Source organism: Fusarium verticillioides, chromosome 2 (genome assembly GCF_000149555.1).
Source record: "Fusarium verticillioides 7600 chromosome 2, whole genome shotgun sequence".
Taxonomy (NCBI): domain Eukaryota; kingdom Fungi; phylum Ascomycota; class Sordariomycetes; order Hypocreales; family Nectriaceae; genus Fusarium; species Fusarium verticillioides.
This window is the reverse complement of record NC_031676.1, coordinates 3,983,826-4,003,316: the sequence shown is the minus strand read 5'-3', so window position 1 is coordinate 4,003,316 and position 19,491 is coordinate 3,983,826. Positions and strand designations below refer to the sequence as shown.

The 19,491-nt window shown below is 47.8% G+C and overlaps 9 protein-coding genes across 9 annotated transcripts; 4 read left to right on the top strand and 5 right to left on the bottom strand.

Annotated features, from left to right (window-relative positions):
• Positions 1 to 777: 777 nt before the first annotated feature.
• Positions 778 to 1,985, bottom strand: FVEG_03698 (hypothetical protein; the record flags this gene model as incomplete). Its single annotated transcript, XM_018891319.1, has 3 exons — positions 778 to 1,466; positions 1,522 to 1,739; positions 1,786 to 1,985. 3 exons carry the CDS (start codon positions 1,983 to 1,985, stop codon positions 778 to 780), a joined length of 1,107 nt encoding a protein of 368 aa, XP_018747815.1.
• A 505-nt stretch (positions 1,986 to 2,490) lies between these two features.
• On the bottom strand, positions 2,491 to 3,355 carry FVEG_03699 (hypothetical protein; the record flags this gene model as incomplete). The annotated part of the gene is made up of 1 exon (XM_018891320.1): positions 2,491 to 3,355. The coding sequence occupies one exon, from the start codon at positions 3,353 to 3,355 to the stop codon at positions 2,558 to 2,560; it is 798 nt and encodes a 265-aa protein (XP_018747816.1). The 3' UTR covers positions 2,491 to 2,557.
• Positions 3,356 to 4,670: 1,315 nt separating this feature from the next.
• On the bottom strand, positions 4,671 to 5,820 carry FVEG_03700 (hypothetical protein; the record flags this gene model as incomplete). Its single annotated transcript, XM_018891321.1, has 1 exon — positions 4,671 to 5,820. One exon carries the CDS (start codon positions 5,818 to 5,820, stop codon positions 4,831 to 4,833), a length of 990 nt encoding a protein of 329 aa, XP_018747817.1. The 3' UTR covers positions 4,671 to 4,830.
• A 1,414-nt stretch (positions 5,821 to 7,234) lies between these two features.
• FVEG_03701 (hypothetical protein) lies at positions 7,235 to 8,414 on the top strand (the record flags this gene model as incomplete). The annotated part of the gene is made up of 2 exons (XM_018891322.1): positions 7,235 to 7,474; positions 7,530 to 8,414. 2 exons carry the CDS (start codon positions 7,235 to 7,237, stop codon positions 8,412 to 8,414), a joined length of 1,125 nt encoding a protein of 374 aa, XP_018747818.1.
• Positions 8,415 to 8,745: 331 nt separating this feature from the next.
• Positions 8,746 to 10,781, top strand: FVEG_03702 (hypothetical protein; the record flags this gene model as incomplete). Its single annotated transcript, XM_018891323.1, has 10 exons — positions 8,746 to 9,048; positions 9,103 to 9,114; positions 9,169 to 9,424; positions 9,476 to 9,620; positions 9,673 to 9,751; positions 9,804 to 9,820; positions 9,872 to 10,016; positions 10,094 to 10,186; positions 10,235 to 10,419; positions 10,469 to 10,781. 10 exons carry the CDS (start codon positions 8,746 to 8,748, stop codon positions 10,779 to 10,781), a joined length of 1,548 nt encoding a protein of 515 aa, XP_018747819.1.
• An 844-nt stretch (positions 10,782 to 11,625) lies between these two features.
• Positions 11,626 to 14,204, top strand: FVEG_03703 (hypothetical protein; the record flags this gene model as incomplete). Its single annotated transcript, XM_018891324.1, has 3 exons — positions 11,626 to 12,404; positions 12,488 to 12,814; positions 12,884 to 14,204. 3 exons carry the CDS (start codon positions 11,626 to 11,628, stop codon positions 14,202 to 14,204), a joined length of 2,427 nt encoding a protein of 808 aa, XP_018747820.1.
• Positions 14,205 to 14,565: 361 nt separating this feature from the next.
• Positions 14,566 to 15,673, bottom strand: FVEG_03704 (hypothetical protein). The gene is made up of 4 exons (XM_018891325.1): positions 15,345 to 15,673; positions 15,164 to 15,284; positions 14,801 to 15,106; positions 14,566 to 14,751 (listed from the first exon to the last, which is right to left on the bottom strand). Exons 1-4 carry the CDS (start codon positions 15,645 to 15,647, stop codon positions 14,573 to 14,575), a joined length of 909 nt encoding a protein of 302 aa, XP_018747821.1. The 5' UTR covers positions 15,648 to 15,673; the 3' UTR covers positions 14,566 to 14,572.
• Positions 15,674 to 16,909: 1,236 nt separating this feature from the next.
• Positions 16,910 to 18,223, bottom strand: FVEG_03705 (hypothetical protein). The gene is made up of 7 exons (XM_018891326.1): positions 18,170 to 18,223; positions 18,108 to 18,120; positions 17,994 to 18,054; positions 17,807 to 17,944; positions 17,479 to 17,760; positions 17,310 to 17,427; positions 16,910 to 17,260 (listed from the first exon to the last, which is right to left on the bottom strand). Exons 1-7 carry the CDS (start codon positions 18,208 to 18,210, stop codon positions 17,098 to 17,100), a joined length of 816 nt encoding a protein of 271 aa, XP_018747822.1. The 5' UTR covers positions 18,211 to 18,223; the 3' UTR covers positions 16,910 to 17,097.
• A 547-nt stretch (positions 18,224 to 18,770) lies between these two features.
• FVEG_15321 (hypothetical protein) lies at positions 18,771 to 19,289 on the top strand. The gene has a single exon (XM_018904445.1). The coding sequence runs from the start codon at positions 18,812 to 18,814 to the stop codon at positions 19,163 to 19,165; it is 354 nt and encodes a 117-aa protein (XP_018747823.1). The 5' UTR covers positions 18,771 to 18,811; the 3' UTR covers positions 19,166 to 19,289.
• Positions 19,290 to 19,491: the final 202 nt, after the last annotated feature.

The following is a 19,491-nucleotide window of genomic DNA, read 5'->3' as shown; positions in this document are numbered from 1 at the left end:
TTACAGAGAGAAAACGGAGATGAGTTTGTCTAGAAGCACTGCGAAAAGGTGATGTTCATGTGAGATTATGTGACGAGTCCTCTATTTGAAGCCAAGTAGACCGGCAATGCTTGGTGCGCTTGGCATTCTATTGTCAACAACGCCACAGTGTCCAGCTACGTGTGTACAACTTGAGTCCCCGAAATGGATCCCGAAGACATCCCCATACAGTTTCAATTACTTCCCTGTCTAAACCGAGTCTCTTGGCAATTGACCGGCGTACGGACCGACTTGGTTCTCCGTGTAAGCCAATACTGACACTCCGACTCTATGACACCATGGCTGTGCTTATTATCTTCAACGGATCATATTTGGTAGATTTGTTGATAGATAATGCAACGCACGAGGAGGATTTGTTTCTTGTTTCGGGGTCCGAATCCCAATTTGGCCATGTCTTTTGTGTCTGTGCAACGGCCGTGGCGCCGGGACTCCGTTGTTGTCGACGCCATGGATCGATCCGTGCCGCAGCGGTATCTTATCTTCGCCTCTTTCTTCACGGGCGCCGAGCTCCGGGGACCGGGTTACTCATTGGGTCTCTTGAAGAATAGTGCGCCGCTGATGTAGTCAGAGGGGCGCTCTCAGAAAGTCCGTCATGTATGTGAGAGGATCAGACACAGTCGCTTGAGGGACAGTTGACTGGAGAAACGCCGTGAGAAGTCTCAAAGGTTTAATTTGTTCAAATCTTATGCTTTTGTCTTTATGTTGCTCTATCTAAATCGTGTCCGAGGGTACTTCTCATCAAGACTCTATTCCTGGCGTATCCGCAATCTTGTAGACATACTTTACCGCACTAGCCTTCCCTTTCTTCAAGTCTACCAGTCCCTTCTCTATCCCCTCCAATCCCCAAGGCACAACCTCTTGTGGATGCGCCTTTAGCCATCCGTCCTCCAGCCCTCTCGCAAAGTCAATCGAGAACGCCCGGGCGAACTCCTTCAGATCTTCGTGTACACTAGCAACCGTAGTAACCGACTTCTCAATGGTCTTTGGGATATCAGAATAGCTCTGTGCAGGAATAATAAGAGTGATCTTCCCAGTCTGATGGTCAAGAACATCGCAAATAGTCTGGTAGGATCCCATCTCGGATACAGCATCAAAAGCGTACTCTAGCTTTTGACCTCTGAGATGAGCCTTAATCTTTCGCGCGACTGCTTCGCGTCCCATTCTGTAGTCAATGACTGTGTCGCCCTTGGACCCATCAATCATTCTCTCCACGTACTCCTGCGCGCGACCAGCGATGCAGATGAGTGGATGAATATTAGACTTCTTTGCCAATTGAACTGCATATGATCCCACGGATGATGAAGCGCCCCAAATCACGAGAGGTACCTTTTGATCGTCGGAGATTGGCTGCGTCGGCCAGGGGAGATTGAGCTTTGCGTAGAGAGCACAAGCCGCAGTGAATGCAGCGAAGGGTATGGCAGCGCCCTCTGCGATTAAAACGTCAGCCAGCACGTGGATAAGCACATAATACAGCTCGCTTACCTTGAAAAGTAGTGTGCTCCGGTAGATGAATGGTGGTGTATGCCCAGCTTACACCATACTCAGCGTAACTCCCACCAGGCTGCTTCCCCTCGTGCATAGCCGCGACGCGATCACCGATTTTGAAGTCAGATACTCCCTCGCCAACCTCGTAGACAGTTCCAGAGTGGTCGTCGCCCTGGTTCATGGTCGCCTTGCTTCCCCAGTACTCAGGTCGCTTCCTTCAGACTGTCAGCATGAGTGTGCACGAGGCCGAGGGGTGCTCACCAATCCTTAGGGTTACTGCCCGCATACTCAATCTTGATAACAACTTGCCCAGGTTCCGCCTTCGGTATCGGGCTGTCAATGATATGGACTTTTGGTCCTCGCGATACAATAGCTTCTTTCATTGTGCTGACAGCTCTGATTTGCGATGAGAGTGTCTGAAGACGATTCACTGAGATGCGATTGCGCAAATGAGAAAACATTGCGACGAGATAATTCACCATCCATCTTTGTCAATGACGGTCAAGACCATCAGTGAAGCCTCATCCATTGCATCGCGTTTGTGTTTCACAACTTACACGGGTCGGAGGCTGAGGCGCTAAAATCCGAACAGCGAAAAGTCAACAGCGAGAGGCCGAAAGAGGCGTAACTTCAGTGTCCGAGAAGCGGGTTTAGTGCCGAGGCGCGAGAATGTTGCATCCAATGGATTTGACGTAAAACGTCTCACGGCGTTTACGAGCTTATTCTGCTTATGCTTTGATTCCTGTTGCGGGTAAGTGCAGTTGATATCTGGTTCGCTCTGATTGTGATGTTTGACGTCTTATCAGGTGGGGTTGGCTAGCTGAAGAATCTGCAACAGGGCGAGCTCAATGCTGGTCTTGTCATTCTCAAGAGTTACTGGTCTTTAAGTGCGTTAAACTGAAGGATCTATCCCATTGTTGGGATCTGGAAAGACGGTAAAGATAAAATTTTACAGGTGAAACAGAGCCCCTGTAATGTCTTGTGATTCATGGTGTTTTGATGCGAATTACCCTACAACCCCCACCTCAGCCATCTAAGACAGCAATGTTCCTCCTGTAGTCTCAACAACACTACCAGAAGTATTCTTGTTCTTCATCAAGTACAAATACGCCTCCACAACATCCTCAACCTTTCCTATCTCCCCCGTCGTCATCCTTCCCTTCAAGTGCCCAGTCACATTGTCCCAATACCCCATCTCCTTGACGTAGCTCCAGATCTCAGTGTCTGTCGGGCCCTGCGCAACAGCATTGACGCGAATCGGCGCAAGATCAACAGCCAATCCACGGATCATGCCACGAAGACCAGAGAGGTAAGAATACATGATTGACCAATCCTTGGAGACGTGCTCTGTTGCACCACCGGTGGCGACGGTGAATGATGATGAGCCGCTTTCGTTAAGGTGCTTGCGGAGTTGCTGCGCAACAACGAGAGGTGCGAAGAAGCGCACGGTGCCAGCTTGACGAATAGCATCGAGAGTGAAATCCTCCAGCTTCCCAACAGCGAGCTTGTCACCAGCTGTGAAGACAACATGATCTAGCTTGCCAGACTTGGCGACCTCGGTGAAGAGCTTCTCAACCTCGGAGGTGAGTGTGTCAGGCGAGCCCAAGTTGCAGGGAAACCCGTGGAGTTGGGCCTTGGCAGATTGGTTGTTCTCCTTGAGGCGCTCAATGGCGCTGGAGATCTTTGTCTGGGAAGAAGAGGAGATGAAGACAGAGGAAGCGCCATTCTGGATCGCTGCTTCTGCGACGCCAAAGCCGATTCCTGATGAACCGCCGATGACAAGGACGCGAGATCCTGCGAGCTTGGAGACGTATTTTCCGAGTGAGGCCATTTTGATTTATATGTTTAAGAGAATGGGATGGGTGCAGGATGAGGGGAGAAAAGGTGAAGAGGAGAAGAGTTGTTCGCAGAGCAACGCTTTTATGTTGGGGGTGGTATGGGAGAAGCAAACATGGCTTACATGGCGTGAGCTAAGGCCTATTGTCGTGGTGTTAGTCCCCCCGCCCTCAGCCATTGCACTGTTTGATCGACCAACCACTCAGAACGGCCCCTCATAATGACAGAATGTTCAGTAAATCATGGAGAAGGGAAAATGTCTCGGAGTCCGGGAGTGTTCCTTGCCGATTTTGTGCCTGTGTAACTTGATACGTGCCTGATGAGTGCCCCGCTATATGCACGACGGCCAACATTTCTCGCGACTGTGTTGAAAGGCGAGGCCGAAACAGGGATTAATGGATTTCGTTTATGTAAGATTTCGGGTGTAGAAAATGGAAAGAAGAATGAGGCTCAAGGTAAGGAAGGTAAAGTAGTTTAGAACCGTTAGATTCGGCACATGTGCAAGCGCTCTTTCAATCAGCCACTACACAATTCGTCAACTAGCCTGATGATTATGATGGATGCATCACAGCGTCTAGCCTTATCAGGTACATAACAGTCTTGGTACGAGAGGGTACAGGTACATCTGCCGCAGGACGTTTCCTCACTCGGACAACGCTGAGGAAACAACAGACCCCCACGTCAGATGCTGTCTCAATCCAGTAACCCTGACGCCGGGCGTCATGTAGAGCGGCTGAGCGGGTAAAATCAAGGCCTGGACCGGGTATCTGCTTCAATATTTATGCATGAGAATCTTGATAAGCCTCACAATATCCATGCTGTTATTCCGCTGAAACGTAAGACATGATCGACGTTCCCTAAGACATGCTTCGGCTTCCGAATTCCAGGCACGCATGCATCCGCAGCTGACAGCCAATCTTACGCCAGAGACCACGGATGGGAAATTCATGCCTGATGTGACTCTGAAAGCACAAAATGGGATTGGAAAAGACAATACGTACTCAAAAAAGCCATGTTGTATCACATGATACAGAATCACATGGAATACCAAGTGACCAAGACAGAGGCACATGCAGTCATATTAGGCATAATCTCTTAGAGCTGTAATAATGCAAAGTATTACATGAACGGTATAGGTAGACCACGGACGTTGTGGCGCCACGCACAGCTCGGTATTCGGGCTGGTAATAGGCCGGTATTAACTGACTGCCGTTGCACCTGATGACGACAACGATGCTTAAGGTCTTACTGAATATACCCTCACTAAAACCGTCAATACGTTCAGTATCAATAAGGACGAGGTTATTTGAGTTGCAGTCGTATTCAATGTAAGTGATAGTTACAGTGTGATTACCAAGTTTCTGTGCTACATATCTAATGACCTCCTTGGAACCTCAAAGGAATGACGTAAATCAAACAACCCAGCCTTTTATATACAGTTTACACGATGCAAAGAACGAACCAAAATGTTCACATCATCTCTCCTTGACCTTTCTTAATCTTCTGAATAATTCCCTGCAACTCCTCCCTCATATTCCTCACAGCAACAACATGCCAATTCAAACCGCCATCATCCCCTCCAGCAAAAGAATCAAATGTCTGCATGACCTTCTCCGCCTTTCTCAGCTCTCTCAAAACCACAGTCCGTTGCAGTGTAGCTTGATCCTCATCATCAAGATCCAACATCCCAAGCTGGATCTTCATAGGTCGTAGTTCCACTCCGTCGGTGTGATACCGTGCTGTGACTGCAACTCTGTACCAGAAAATAACCTTTGATAAAATTGCGCTGTGTAGCATTGCGATATGGGGGTTTCGTGCGCAGTGGCATTTGAGAAGGGGGATGAGATTTGTGAGAGCGGCTTTATTGACGGATAAGACTGTGTCAATAGACGGTGTTGAGCAGGTTTGTTTTTGAGGAATGGGGGAGGACTTTTGGTCTGTGTTTGTGTTGCAGTGCAGTGATCTCAACACTTTGAGAGCAAGAGCCTCGCAATCGTGAGAGTGCATAGCTGTTGGGTCCGACGCCTTGATCGACAATGTCGGCTCAGTCGATAAGCTCAAATCAGGTGATACCATACCACTCGACTGCGACGCTGTAGTATCCGACACAAAACCCAGCGATCTCCACGGATCAACCCAAGATATACCATTCCCATCGTCAAAGTCGACAGTGCGCGATGCCCAACTATCAAGCATCTCGAGATTGCCAGTCGAGTATGTACTGTAGTCCTCCCACGCATTCGTAAACTGCGTCGTAAGACCGCCACTATCTTGCGCACTCTTCCTCTGTCGCGCCCGCTTGCCGTGTCGTCGTGAAGCACTGTAGCAGCACTCCTTGGCCTGCCCGTTGTCCTCGCAGCGCTCGCAGGGGTGAGTCCTGCTGCAGCGGACTTTGGCTGTTGTACAAGCGTCGCAAGCGAGGCGCAGCCGGACGGGCTTAGCGGACCGAGTCTCGGACATGGTTTTTGTTAAAAGATTTGCGAGGGCCTTGGTTTGGGAGCTTTGAGTTTGACATATATGAAGCAAACTGTGGTTGCCTTTTTCTCTCTTTTTGCCAAGGGGTAATTTGGGAGCCGCGTGAGTGGGAGGGTTGGGGGATGGACGCCACCTGCGGTCTAGTCTGAGCCCGTCATGTTGGCGTGGTAGGACGGTAAGCGGCTGGCTGACAGCCCTTTTGCCTATTACAAAGGATTTATGACCATTATACTATCTGCGCTGAACAATCGTATTGTTAGGAAGACCATTTGGAATCCTTCCCTATTGTGTATACTTCCACAAGTCCTGAATCATCATGTGTCTCGATCCTTCAGGATTTAATTCTCCGAGGAGTTCTGTTTCACCTTCGAATGGAATCGTAACATGCTCCTGTTATTGACGTTACGGCAGTACTCAAGTTAGGCTCTCGAATCAAACTGAACCGGAAGTTACTCCGGTCCCGGCCGTAAGCCATATCAGATAGGCCCCCAACGGGACAGGATGGCTGCGTGTGCAGGACTTTGAATGGCAAAGGTACCGGCCGACGACAGCGGAGTCCGGACATCTTCAAGACTCCATCTTACTCCGGACCTCGGCCGCCTAGATACCTACCCGTGTGCCACCAATCGGAACGGACACCAGCTGCATAAGACTTAGATGAGACATGGTAGATCTCCTTTTGTAAAGGATAAGAGAAACTTGCGGATCAGCGCAGAAATACTTGGCTACTGTGCCAAGATGTTGGTTTGACAGGAAATACGAGCAAACCGACGAGTCCCTGATTCAGGAACAGTTTTGCTGGAATCTTCTGGTGAAATGATGTCACGTTGCTCAAAAATCAAGCCCATTTTTATCGTGGTAAAAAAGCCATACCTGAAATGCGGTTTCACAACGTAGATACGGCACAAGGGAAGCAATCAGCATTAACCTGTTTGACGTGCTTGCTCACGCCATGTAAGCTGTGTAACACACTCAAGAACAAAAACAAGATAAGGGAAATTTGTAATCAGGTCCTAGCGACAGATAATGAGTCTCAATTGACAAGATGGTGTACTTGCGAGGTTTTGTCAATAGTACTGCAACGGAGCTTCGGGGTGAGATGGGAAATAAAGTTCTTACAGAAACACTGAACATGACTCTGATTAAAGATAATAGTATTACGTGCTCATCCGCTGACATCAGAGGCTTTTTATGTAAACCCCCAAAATGTCGTCCAGCCACAATAATCGCTGGAATCTTCGGTCAATGAGATCTCAAACTTTCCCCCAGGTTTGGCTGCGGCTCACTCAGCCTTGTCTTATCACGTAACACGCATGATGCGGAGACGCGCTGCCGATCTGTCAGCAATGTCATTTTTTCCTCCCTTTGTCAAACAACCGCCTAATTACCTGTTTTAGCCATGCAGTTTTCTATTCTCGCTGCTATCATCGCAGCGACGATCGGAAAATACTCCGATGCCGCGCGCTCTGAAATACCCGCTACACGATCGTTCTTCTACGTCGGCGGGCGGTACGACGATGACGGTGACGGCGGCCATGTTTTTCGGGACCAGATGTATGTTGAGAAACTCGCCCCCGTCAAGGGAGCTTGGAAAGATACGCCTATCGTTATGATTCACGGTATGGCGCAGACAGGCACGGTACGTGACATTTCGGAAGCCATGTGTGTGTATGTACTGAGTTTTTGCCACTTAGAATTTCCTGAACAAGCCCGACGGCGGCGTTGGTTGGGCCTCGAGGTTTATTCAGCAGGGCTACGAGGTGTACATTGTAGACCAGACTTTCCGGGGAAGATCTGCTTGGATGCCGGGACAAGGCGCGGCTGAGCTTAGCACTCTTTCGGCCGAGGCTGTGGAGGTTGCGTTTACTGATTCGAGGATGCATATGCTCTGGCCCCAGGCTGCGAACCATACCCAATGGCCTGGTTCTGGTGTTCGGGGCGATCCAGTGTTTGACGCGTTCTACAGCTCGAATGTGGAGTTTGTTGATAACACGACCTATCAGCAGACTTCGGTTCAGGCAGCTGGTGCAGCCTTGTTGGATAGGATTGGCAAACCGGCTGTTCTTCTGGGACATAGTCAAGGAAGCTTTATGCCTACTCTGATTGCTGACTTGAGGCCGGAGCTTACGAAGAGTATCGTGTTGCTGGAAGCTGCTGGCCCGCCGTTCAAAGATGAGATATTCAAGTTTGGTGGCGAGTTTCCTAGGCCCTGGGGTCTGTGGGATGTTCCTATCACGTATAACCCCCCTGTGAAAGACCCGAAGAAGGACCTTTTGCAAAAGGTTCATGCTCAGAAGGATAGTTTGTCTACGGAGTGCATACTTCAGGCAGATGAACCTTCGCCCCGAAAGTTGGTTAACTTGGTGGACATTCCTATTCTTATTGTCACGGGTGAGGCCTCATACCATATGCCATATGAGCACTGCACAGCTGCGTATTATAGACAAGCGGGATGTTCGAAGACGGAACATATTGAGCTGGGGACCATTGGTATTCATGGGAATGGGCATATGCTTTTCATGGAAAAGAACAGTGATGAGATACATGCTGTTGTCGAGAAGTGGATACGTAAAAGCTAGGTTCAGAATATCATCCCACGTTTTGATACTGGCGAGCTACAATATTTCCATCAGTTTTGTGTGAACTTTGTGGTATATTCATTGGTCTTCAGTATTGATGTAGCTTTCCCAAATTCACGATATCAAGTCGCCAGTCAACACCAAGATAAAGTTACGATGCCCAAGCCCTGACCCTTATCACAAGCATCACTTTGCCACGCGAAACTCTATCCAAGAGAGGGCTCGAATACGTTAAAGCCATATCTTTGCTGTTCTCCCATTCCGTCGAAAGTCTTTCCAACCATGCTTCGCACCCATTTCCACTTCCCCTTCAACCATATCCCTATTAAGAATGTCTAACGCAGGATCACCTTCTACTACCCTCACCAGGGTGCGCAACAGCCCCTGCGAAATGGAAAGACTGTTCAGTCGAGAATCACGGTATACCATCTGGCGGGAACTTTGGCTATGGCTTGCACAAAGCCAGAAGGAGCTTGGCATCGTCTACCTCGTTCCCAACCCTAATACCAATACCCCCATGGAAGAGAGAATCATCGAAGACGAAGCTCTTGAACAGCTGAGGCGCTGTTGCCGTGCCTTAAACTACCAAGCCAGTGCTCAGCAAAGGTGCACTCTGACTCCTGATCATGTATTGGTACGTAGCGCCCGTTGTTCATACGATGGACCGTTTGACTAACTCCACTATTAGGATGTTCGCACTGTAAGCTAAGATATATGATGCGTAACCGTTGGTGGTAATTAATATTTGTTGCAGCAATACCACTTCGTCACTGATCTCGACGCCCCTAAATCCAAGCACTGGCTCAATCTCGGCGTCACCCACGAGTACACCCTCGAAAATACGGAGCAGATCCTCATGGCTAGTGCCGTGGATATCCTGAACACCAAGATCGCAATGCTTCTCTACCGACTAAAAAGCTTTGCCATGGATCATAGGGATGTACAGTGTCTCGTGTACAAGTCAGGCTCCGGAACACCGGCACCCTACATTACAACAGTCGGAGAGAGGAGTAAGTCGACTATCAACTACTTTTCCTTGACAGGTCCTGACATGCTTATAGTTGCTGGCTGGGCTAAGACGCTCGGTACACTCCTGCGGGCTTTTCAGATACTTCGATGCAAAATCGGATCGGCTGGATCTCAGCCAATTACTTCAAGCGAACAGAACTGCATTTCCTTTTTTGACAAGATGTCTATGCTCCAGCAGTAAGACTCTCCACCAGTCCAGCTAGCTCTTTCTCAGTCTAATATGTGTCAGTTTTGAGGGTGACCGGTCAAAGTGCGAGAAGTTGAATGACCTCCTTCGCCGAAAAATGGGATTCGAAAACTGTCACGCGGTAAGAAAACGAGGCTCTTGCATTAGTCCCCCTTCAGCTAATTCGTCTCTAGAAAGACTATTCTGATTAGTAGGACTAGAGCTCACTGTTGCTGCGACATATACTAATATTCTTATCTAGCCGTGGTGGCATCAACGCACTTTTGGGGCGCCTGTGTACTAGTCTGGGCGACACGGCTCTTCAAATTGCTGAAGATCTGGATCATTTTGACTTGACTGGTCAGTTGGTCCAGAAGAGGGCGACTAACAATGGCCCGCCTGTCACAGTGAGTTGACTGACTGTCTGGTCGAGTAAGCATTTCACTAACTGAGTTGAAAGGCGGAAGATCCATCGTACAAACAGTCTCCGCTCCTAATTCTAAAGATCGCTGCAAACACACTCAGGGGAGTAGCAGATGATTTCAAGAATCCAAATGTGTCTAAGATTTATGGATGTGTAAGATGTCGAATATCTCTGTCCAATCTTGGTACTAACGTGTAATAGGAGGAATACATCATGGCACGGCTATTCAAGCACGCTGCGCGAGTCGTCAGGGTACTCCAAAGCATCGTCGAGAGCCTCTACTACGATACACAGAGCGCCTACACCATCAAGTGGGTCAAGATGCCATCCATGATGACCTCCCCTCTCGTCGGTAGACTAGTGAACCGCCACGAGGATCGAGCGACGTAAGGTGCTCCCCTGTACATAACGAACAGGATGATAACAGTTTTTTAGCATTATGAGGCATCTGAGGGCCGTTTGCACCAACGAAGACAGGATGACTCTCCCATTTCAACTTCGAGTGGGACGTTTTCTGGCCAGACTCGTCAATCACGAGTTCTTCAGAAGACATGCTGATGACGTTCGCAATGCTGTCCTGTCAGTCGATGATGTCTCTTGTTTTGAAAAACGAGTTAATGAGATCTGCGGACACAATGGTATCATTGCCATGAGACTTCAACCTTACGAGGACTATATTCGAGAGATGACTGCTGGAGAGGCGCGTCTGCAGTCACCTCTAGCGATTCAGGCTGCCCCGGGCCATTAGTTGTTACGGCTGTTTGGAAGCTGGTAATTTCTGAAGCTATTGTTTTATTTGGAATGGCATTCGACCTGGGATTGAGGCGTTTTCATGTGTCTTGGCATTTCGCGGAGTATAAGGTTGATGATTCACTGTCAGGCGTCAAAATCGCACTGTCAAAGGAGCCTAAGTTTAGTTTTTCCAGATATTTTGCTGCTTCAAAGTCATCACGTGCCATTCATGACCTGTAGCCAATTCATGAGGTTTTTCAGATGATTTGAACTGCTTCATCTCAACTTCTACCACGCTCTTCCACTTCACCCCAGAACATCAAGACAACACAGCCTCAGCTCACTAGTAGCATCTGAATCAAACAGACTTGATCCTCACCGAATCCCTCCTTCCTTTCATCCCTTTTTAGCTTTGTTTCAGGGCGTTGCGACCTCGCGACTCTACCATTCTCTTTCCTTATTACGAGTACTCAAGGAGATCTTCCGCCTGAGAGAATTCACGCTTCGGCTCAAGCACAAACATTACACTCACGATTCAGTCTTCGTCTTCATACCAAATATTCATCAACTCTACGCACGGCGGTGGCTTTTATCATATCTCTGGTTAGCGACCTCGTCTCTATCGCCGACATCATCCATGAGCGACATATCGGAACATTGAACATATCTTTGGGATTCTAGGTTCCTCTTGTTATTATTTACACCGACACCAATTTACGCGAACTTCACCGTCCTAAGATACTATTTCTTCTATCTCAGTGTCCTTTCCGCTTGTCGGGCCGTTTCAGCATTGGCATTCTTTCTCTTCAGTCGCAGCACATACTTAATTCGTCGCTTACTCTTGGGTCGAATCAGACATCATGGCCAGTGAGGCTAAAGAGCCATCGCCCGTGAGCATGGCGGAGCCTACGGTAAGGCTGAAGGGCAAAGAGAATTACTATGGCCGTACTATGGAGTTCGACATATTCATGTCCAAAGTCGGAAAGTCGGAAGACCTCGTGGACGAAGAACGCTGGCTCGACTATCCAGTAGACGATCCCTTAGAGAACTGGACAAAGCTGGACATTGCGGTAGCTGGACGTTTATGTTGGGGGCAAAGTACTAGGCCCGAAGCAACAATGGCACCCACTACAAAAGAATCGACCGGTCAAGAAGACAGGCCGATCTGGGACCCCATGTTTGAGAACGACGAGGCTAGCGACAAATCAAAAAGGAAAATAGTTCGGGTACCGACAGAGGAGCATCTGTCGTTTCGTTTGTTTGCCAGGGCCTGCAAAGCCGAGAAGGTAAAGAATGAGGAGATGAGAGACTACTTGGGGACATCTCTGACAAACCCACTCATGACAGACAGCAAGATCAGAGGCGTCTACGTGGGGATATCAGCAATCGATTGCGTGCCCATTCTCATGCTAATGTCCTTCCCGAAAGACCCAAACACGCCATGGACTGGCGATGCTTTGCGACGAAAAATCAAGACCTCGCTGGTTACAGACACTCTAGAATTCGTCACCCTTAGAGGCCGCGATGGATCCTACCCCGGCGCCGAGATCATCTGGCTTGAGAATATGTTGATCCCAGGCAATATCTCATTTGTCAAACGTGGGATCTGGGGCCAGCTTCCTGATGATGAGAAACTGAAGTTCTCGAGATAATGAAGCGAGAACATATTCTTCTACACTGCGGTTTCGGTGCAGCAGGGGTTGCCAGGACCCTTACATCCAGTGAGATAACAAAACGAAAGCCATCCATCTCCCGCCCTATCCATGATGGCAAGAACTACGACACTTTGCATTACCGCTTACGGTGGCCTCCCATGGCTGTACTGGAGTTCCCTCAGCAGATGATCGAATGGATGGAAAAGTTCTTAAGCTGGTACCCAAGCGACAATGTATCACTCAATATCGCACTGGCAGCCACAGTCATTTATTTTGACTTGGAAAAAGGTAACCATCAGGCAGAGGGTTTCTTAGACGGCAGTTCAGACAGGCTTCCCTATTTTCGGGGTGCATGGCTAAAGAAATTCATCATCTACTTTCCTCACATGTTGAGGTTCGTTGAGACAAATCACCTCACGGAATTCATTCATCCAACTAGATTCGCTTCAATACATTTTGCTAGGGATGACTGCAGTGAGCTCGATATACCCTGGCAGCCCAAAGTTGATGACGAAGTCCGTTCCTGGTATTCGGCTATCAGTTCTCGTCACCCACAAGTACCTTCGAGTACTAGATTCACCCTGGTTCCGTCATCCATGCCAGGCACAAACATGGTCTTTCCTCAGGACTGTACCAATGTTGAGAAGCCAAGCTCCGATCTCTTCAAGACTTGTTGTTTAGATGATGTGCGTACACTGGGGCTACCCAGTTATCATTATCGTGGTGTACAGCGTGGATATTCGCGCGAGGTCGGTAGTCCCAGCTGGATGTTCTCTAAAGCAGTACAGAATCCCAAATCTCGACTTCAGAGCGTCCCGTCAGTGGATTATTGGAAGACCGAGCCAACAGGTGGTATCAAAGCTCTGACAGGAACGGCAAGACGTATCAGCACTGTATTTCCAGATATTGGGTCCAGTTGCTATGGCTATCATGTCATAAAACCTGTTGTCGATGGTCGTTTTGGCGTGGTCAGATCCTACCTCCAGAACTTTCAACTTTGTGACGACCTTCAGGATGCAGAACGAAAGATCATTGCCAAAAGAGCCAACGATCTCAACAGAATTGCAGACCGTTTGGGAATACCTTCTGAGAAGCGGAGGATGAGCTTCAAAACCCTCTGTCCTGAGTGGGATGGTATGGAAGTTGACCTGAGATCACTTCTCATGGAGGGAAAGCTGAAGCGGTATGCTGCAGGAGAACCTCCATTGCCTCCCGCCAAGCGAGCGAAGCCAGTCGATCCAGCACTGAGTCCTGAAGTTCAAAACAGGATCGCCGAAATTATTGACAGTCTGAAAACGAGTTCTGATGATTGGAAAGGCTTACAAAAGCTAATCGAAAGTCCAGCGCCAAAACTGAAAGCAGTCCAAGAATCCTTCTCTCCCGTACGGTCATTCGTAGCTGATGTCCAGAAAGCGCTACAGCCTGAGAATTCTGAGAATGGCCAGGGAAGCATAGACCAAGTCATTCGAGTGGCGTTTCGAGCTGAGGGGCTTTACACCAAGGCTGAGGTCGAAGCACTCGACTATAGATCAAAATGGGAGAAGCATCGCCTCAATAGGTTCATCAAGATTGGACAGGCTCTTGGAGATTGCATGCAAGTTATCTTTTCAAATTGCGACGAGCCGGGAGGATTTAGGCTCACGCTTCCCAATATTCAAGTGTTGAGAGAGTCGCCCTTGGTTAAGGACCAAGTTGAGGCCTACAAGAAGATCGAGGCTTTACTGAGCCCCCCGCGGACAGTGATCAAGCTCAAGACATCAAAGGGAGACCCGGCGAAGGAATGAAGGATGGACATACTATGAATATTGGGGAAGGGTGATAGGACTTTTGAGTTGCCATTGGGATTGGCGTTTATGGGAAAGTGGAACGGGAATTAACTACGGAGCTAGTGGGTTATTTCTTTGGAGCTAGGGGCAAGGGGAAAGCTGATTGGGAATGAAAAGCATCTTGCTATAACTTAGAGCGGTTATTATCCAGTATATGTCAAATACTTTTGCTATTTCCGGCCTTCAAATTTGCAGTGCCTAAGGTATCTTACAATTAATTAGATATTCTACTCTACGCTTTCTATACCTGTCCTCTAAGCTCCCTTTTTTTACTTTTTGCTCTACGCTTTATCTCATCTTGTACAGTCCTGCTGACAAGCGATTGTCTATCGTGACTCCATCTGACTCTCCTCATCTGAAGGACTGTCATGTCCATGGTTATGCAAAACACCTTTGCCTTGAGGTTCTTCCTCGTCATCGACGTCTGCAAGATACATCCACCAGAAGTACACACCGCAGCATAAGCTGCCTCCAAGAATATTTCCAAAGAGAGCTGGAATCATACCTATGTACGTTAGTCAAGGTCTTTGAGATAAATTATATGGCTTACTTACCCTTCCAGATATAAAGCCCAACTGTCAACCCAGGTGTGCCCATCCAGATACCCAAAGGCATAAAGAACATGTTGGCAATAACGTGATCAAAACCCAAAGCAACGAAGGCAAAGATGGGAATCCACATGCCAACAACCTTAGATGTCAAGTCCTTTGCTTGTACACCTAGGAAACATGCCAGACAAACAAGCCAGTTACAACCAATAGCACGAAGGAAGATCCGGTAGGCCTCGGGGGTTATTTGCTTCTTTGTTGTGAAGGCAATGATTTCTTCACGATATATATCTGCGTCGAAGATGCCTCCGTCTGTGAATGATATGATTAGAAGGCGGCTTGGAGTTGGTTTTGGTAGGGACAGCTTACATCCAACGATGATGGCCATGACAAAGAGACAGCCACCTAAGTTTCCGAAGAAACAGAGGAACCAGTGAAGTAACATCCTCCATATCGATAATCGTCCATTGAGGACAGCAACAAAAGTGAACTAAAATATCCATTAGATAAATAAAGTTCTTCTCCAGGCTTGATACATGAGTCGACCCACCAGATTCGTCGATGTGAAAAGATCAGCTCCCGTCAATATCACAGTGACCAAACCCAAAGGAAAGACGATAGCTCCGATGAGTTTGATAAGGCCTGGGGCGTTCTCCTGATACCATGGTGCCGTCAAAGCTGTCAATGAAACAGCACATCCAAAGGCGAGAATGCATCCACCAGAGATACCAGACAACAACACCTTATCCGGTCTCGATCTCCCCTTCTTCACACCAGCTCGGCAAATAAGTTCCGCCGTCTCAGCAGGCGTATAAGCCAAAGGACTCGCAAGATCAATAGTCATCTTGGCCATTTTCGCCGACTCTCAAAACAATAGAGATATTCACACTCACCAAAAGAAACCTCTAATATCCTCAGCGGGACTCTTCCCATTCTTATCCTCCCCTGCGGTGAAAAATTCCCAATCTTGCTCTCGGCACTCTAAACCGCCCCGTTCCCACCATGCCGAGCAATGTCGAGAAAACTCCGTACGTAATCCACTGTACTAGCTTCCAGCGGCCAAGAGTCTAGACCGGTTCAAGAAGCATCCTTATCTCTGGGATGTTTCCTAATACGGAGGTTGTGGCTTGCGGTGCAAAGTCGGGATACGACACACCTGCAGATGAGGCTCAACGGCATCTTGTTTAGTTCTACCAACTCCTTTCAGCCGTGAAAATTTCAAAGAGTTCAAAACTTGAACGTTGCAGAGAGATTGGGCATTTGGGAGATGAAATAAGCTTGTTTCCCCATTTCGGTAATGCATCCCGCACTTTTTGCTCCACCGCTGATCACAGTGAGAGGTAATTTTATGCTTAATAGCTCATAGATAAGAAACCCGTGGGTCGTAACTTGTTTTGTTAGTCTTGGCCCGGTCGAGTGGATAAGCTTGTGATCAGCCGGAGATGTCATTTGAGAATCTGATTCATAGCGGAGCCTCATCGGAGAAGTGTACGAATATTATGACGCTAATACTTTTGCTCTTGGACAGCTATCGCTTGGCACTAATGAACTCAACCCGGGAGTACGGGACTCGCGAGTCGGGCGATATCGGCATCTGAACCGGTTTGTGAATTGTTTATCATGACGCTTGAGCTAACAGAGATTTCAGGCTGCAGATCTTGAATTGCGACATCTGAATGACTTCTCACCCCAACTCTCCTTTCTAATATCCTGTCATTTCACGATCTATCGTCACCGCTGCACTAGTTCCTCCGTTCATGATGAAAACTTCTCAACCCTGGTCCTTCCGTCCATCCGCAAATCCGCAATAATCTCATGATAAGCTTATAGATCTTGCGGGGTCCCCGCGGGGTCCTTCTATCCGCATCTTTCTTGATTCTGACCTTGTCTTGTGCGCGAATGCGGCCTCTGCGGCGTCATCAGTTGCGGGCTGCGGCGGCTCTTCGCCGCAATAGAGGCCGATTCGTGATGTCTTCAAATTATCATCTCATAAAAACACGATTTGTTGAACATCTCATGATCCTAGCGATATTTTATCCGTTCTTCCGGAACTGAATGGGACTGCTAACTCTTGGAAGATGGATCCTATTCCGGGTCAAAGGCCCCGCTGCAACATGGAATCATTTGGGTCAGGCATTGATTGATGGCTCTACATCAGTCTATATATCTTTTAGTACGTTCTAGAAACTATAGCTTGTAGCTACTATCTCGCCGATGAATCCAATGCAAGAGCCACTCCGTCGGGCTCCCCGACCCTTGGCTGTACGTCGACTCGTCTTCTGGATTTTAATTCATATTTTTCTTTATCTTTGCTTCACCGGCCCAGAATATCCAGACATCAGTCTGGCTGCAAAAGGCACGGGCCAAGCAAAGGTATCTGTAGGGTCTTCAGTCACCTCCCCTGTCGTAACGACATCGATGACCGCAACCGCGGTATAGCCTCCGATAGCGGTGAATACATGCCACCTGAAAGGTGTTAGCTTAAGTCAATCTCATGAAGCTTGATACAACTAACCATCCATGAAGCTCCAGAAGAAACGCGAAGGGCAGGCCAACTGCATGTCTCGCACTCGTCAGATACCGACAAGCAAACTCGTCGATGAGCCAAACAATGTATCCAAAGCCGAAGAACCCTATCATAATCAGCTCCGTTCAGTGGGTAGATGCTCTTTTGTGTTACATACCAAGCCCGAGAATAGCCATATTCTGAAATTTCTTCCTAACAATGGGGTCTTTAACTTGCTGAGGAATAACCTTCAGCACACGAGTAGCAATGACATAAATGCCTAAGCCAAACGTGGTGGCGTGTAAGAGGAACTCATCCATGACCATATGAGTGACCATTACAATTGTGAATAATATTGAAAGAATGGTCCCGATGATCCGGGTTTTTTGAGGACTGGCTTTGAAGCTGAGAAGACGGTAGATGAGGGGTGTAGTGAGAAGATGCATTGACAGCTCATCAGCTAGCAAGTATTAGATCTTATCATACTCAAACATGAGGGTACTTACACATTTGAGTATGATACTTCAGCGTCATGTGATATCCAGCTGAACATATCCCCACGCCTATTAGTCCACAGTAGGAGGCCAAGCGTGGCCCAGTCGGGAATTTAGGCGACGTCAACAAGCCATAGAGTCCATATGCCACTAGTAACAAGGTCAATTGCAGGTCCCAACCCATGGTAACATAACTTACCGTATGTGAAACTGCTAAGAGTATTTATAAACTCAGCGATGTACCGTGTGATAACATAATCCTAAGCGACACGTTAACTCGGTTTGAGTCAAGGGAGACCATTGCGGTATTTACCTCTTCACAAAAGCTACAAAAGTCAGTAAATCTTCTCAATTCCAAGTGACCCAAGAACTTACTTGAGATAAGAGGTCTGAGGACCCCAAAATGGTGCGGCCATGGTCGATCAATTCCGCAAACTGTGATGTTTTGTTCTCCCAATCGTTGGAGACACTGAATGGCTTTTGGAGACAAGAATTAAGGCGGTGAAGTGTTGCAGAATAGACTCGAAGATACCTCGGAAGCAACGGGATGACGTGTATATGGAAAAAGTCTAAGGATACGAAATGCCCGCAGGCTGCGATGTTTCACTTTCCGGGGCTTTGAGTTTATTACTTATTTCCGGTGATGATACAATCTGACTTTTCTTATTGGATGTTCACGAAAGCCACTTTAGTGTAATATGCGTGCACTTTGACGTGGCTTGGCATTCACAAGGAATACGTATTGAACTTCCAGTGAAAGTGTTTATTGATGCTACAGCTTGATTAGTAATTGTCGTGATGGCTATCGTATCGCGATAGTGTCTCATTCCGTGTGGAGTTCATCCTTGCGAGTTGCAGCCATTCGCAGTTCGTCTGACTCAGCCCTAGCGATGCTACTCAAGAGAATGCCATGTATCATGAGCAGCCGCCTCTAGGATCAATCTTACATGATATTAGTCTTGTTTCCTTGCCATTTCAATATTTATAAGTACCTGGTCGAACACCAATACTGCAAGAATGTCTATCGCGTTGCTCAAAAAATATCTACCGATATCTCTAGCACTACTCCTCTTCTACGGCAGCGCTTCGCGATTTAGCCATGGCGCAACGTCGACCGCATCCTTTTATCAATATCAAAATGATAGAAGCCCCGATGATGGGTCAACTCTGTCCCGTGTCATTCCCATCTTCGATCTTATCGTTGGGACCACCATTCTGCAGCCAGGACTGTCACGCAAAGTCGCAACATGCTTTGTAGCATCGACTATCAGCAGTGTAGCTGTCCAGCGTTACATGGCTGGGTTGTATTGTCAAGGCGACTTTCTACAGGGTATTTGGGCAACTGCTGCAGCTGTTGCGACTCTGGTATGAAATTCGTGCCATAACAGCTGTCTAGGGGGCTCTACGTCCATTTGATATCAAGTTCCATCGATTAGAAGTGTTCAGAAGGGTTTTATAGCACTAAGAAGTGATCTTGAATAGTCTTGAAGTACACATGAAGGTTATGAAACACAAAGTCCAAAGCTCTAGCTGTGATTGTCACCAGGTGAATGGTTGAGATATGCAATTATCATTACCTATCGCCGAGAAGTCAGTGTGAATCTGAACAAGGACCGTCTGAGGTTGACAGACTGCAACATAATCAAAATTTCATCTTGCACGTTGGGCCATCTTTACTCAAAGGGCGTGTTTATGCG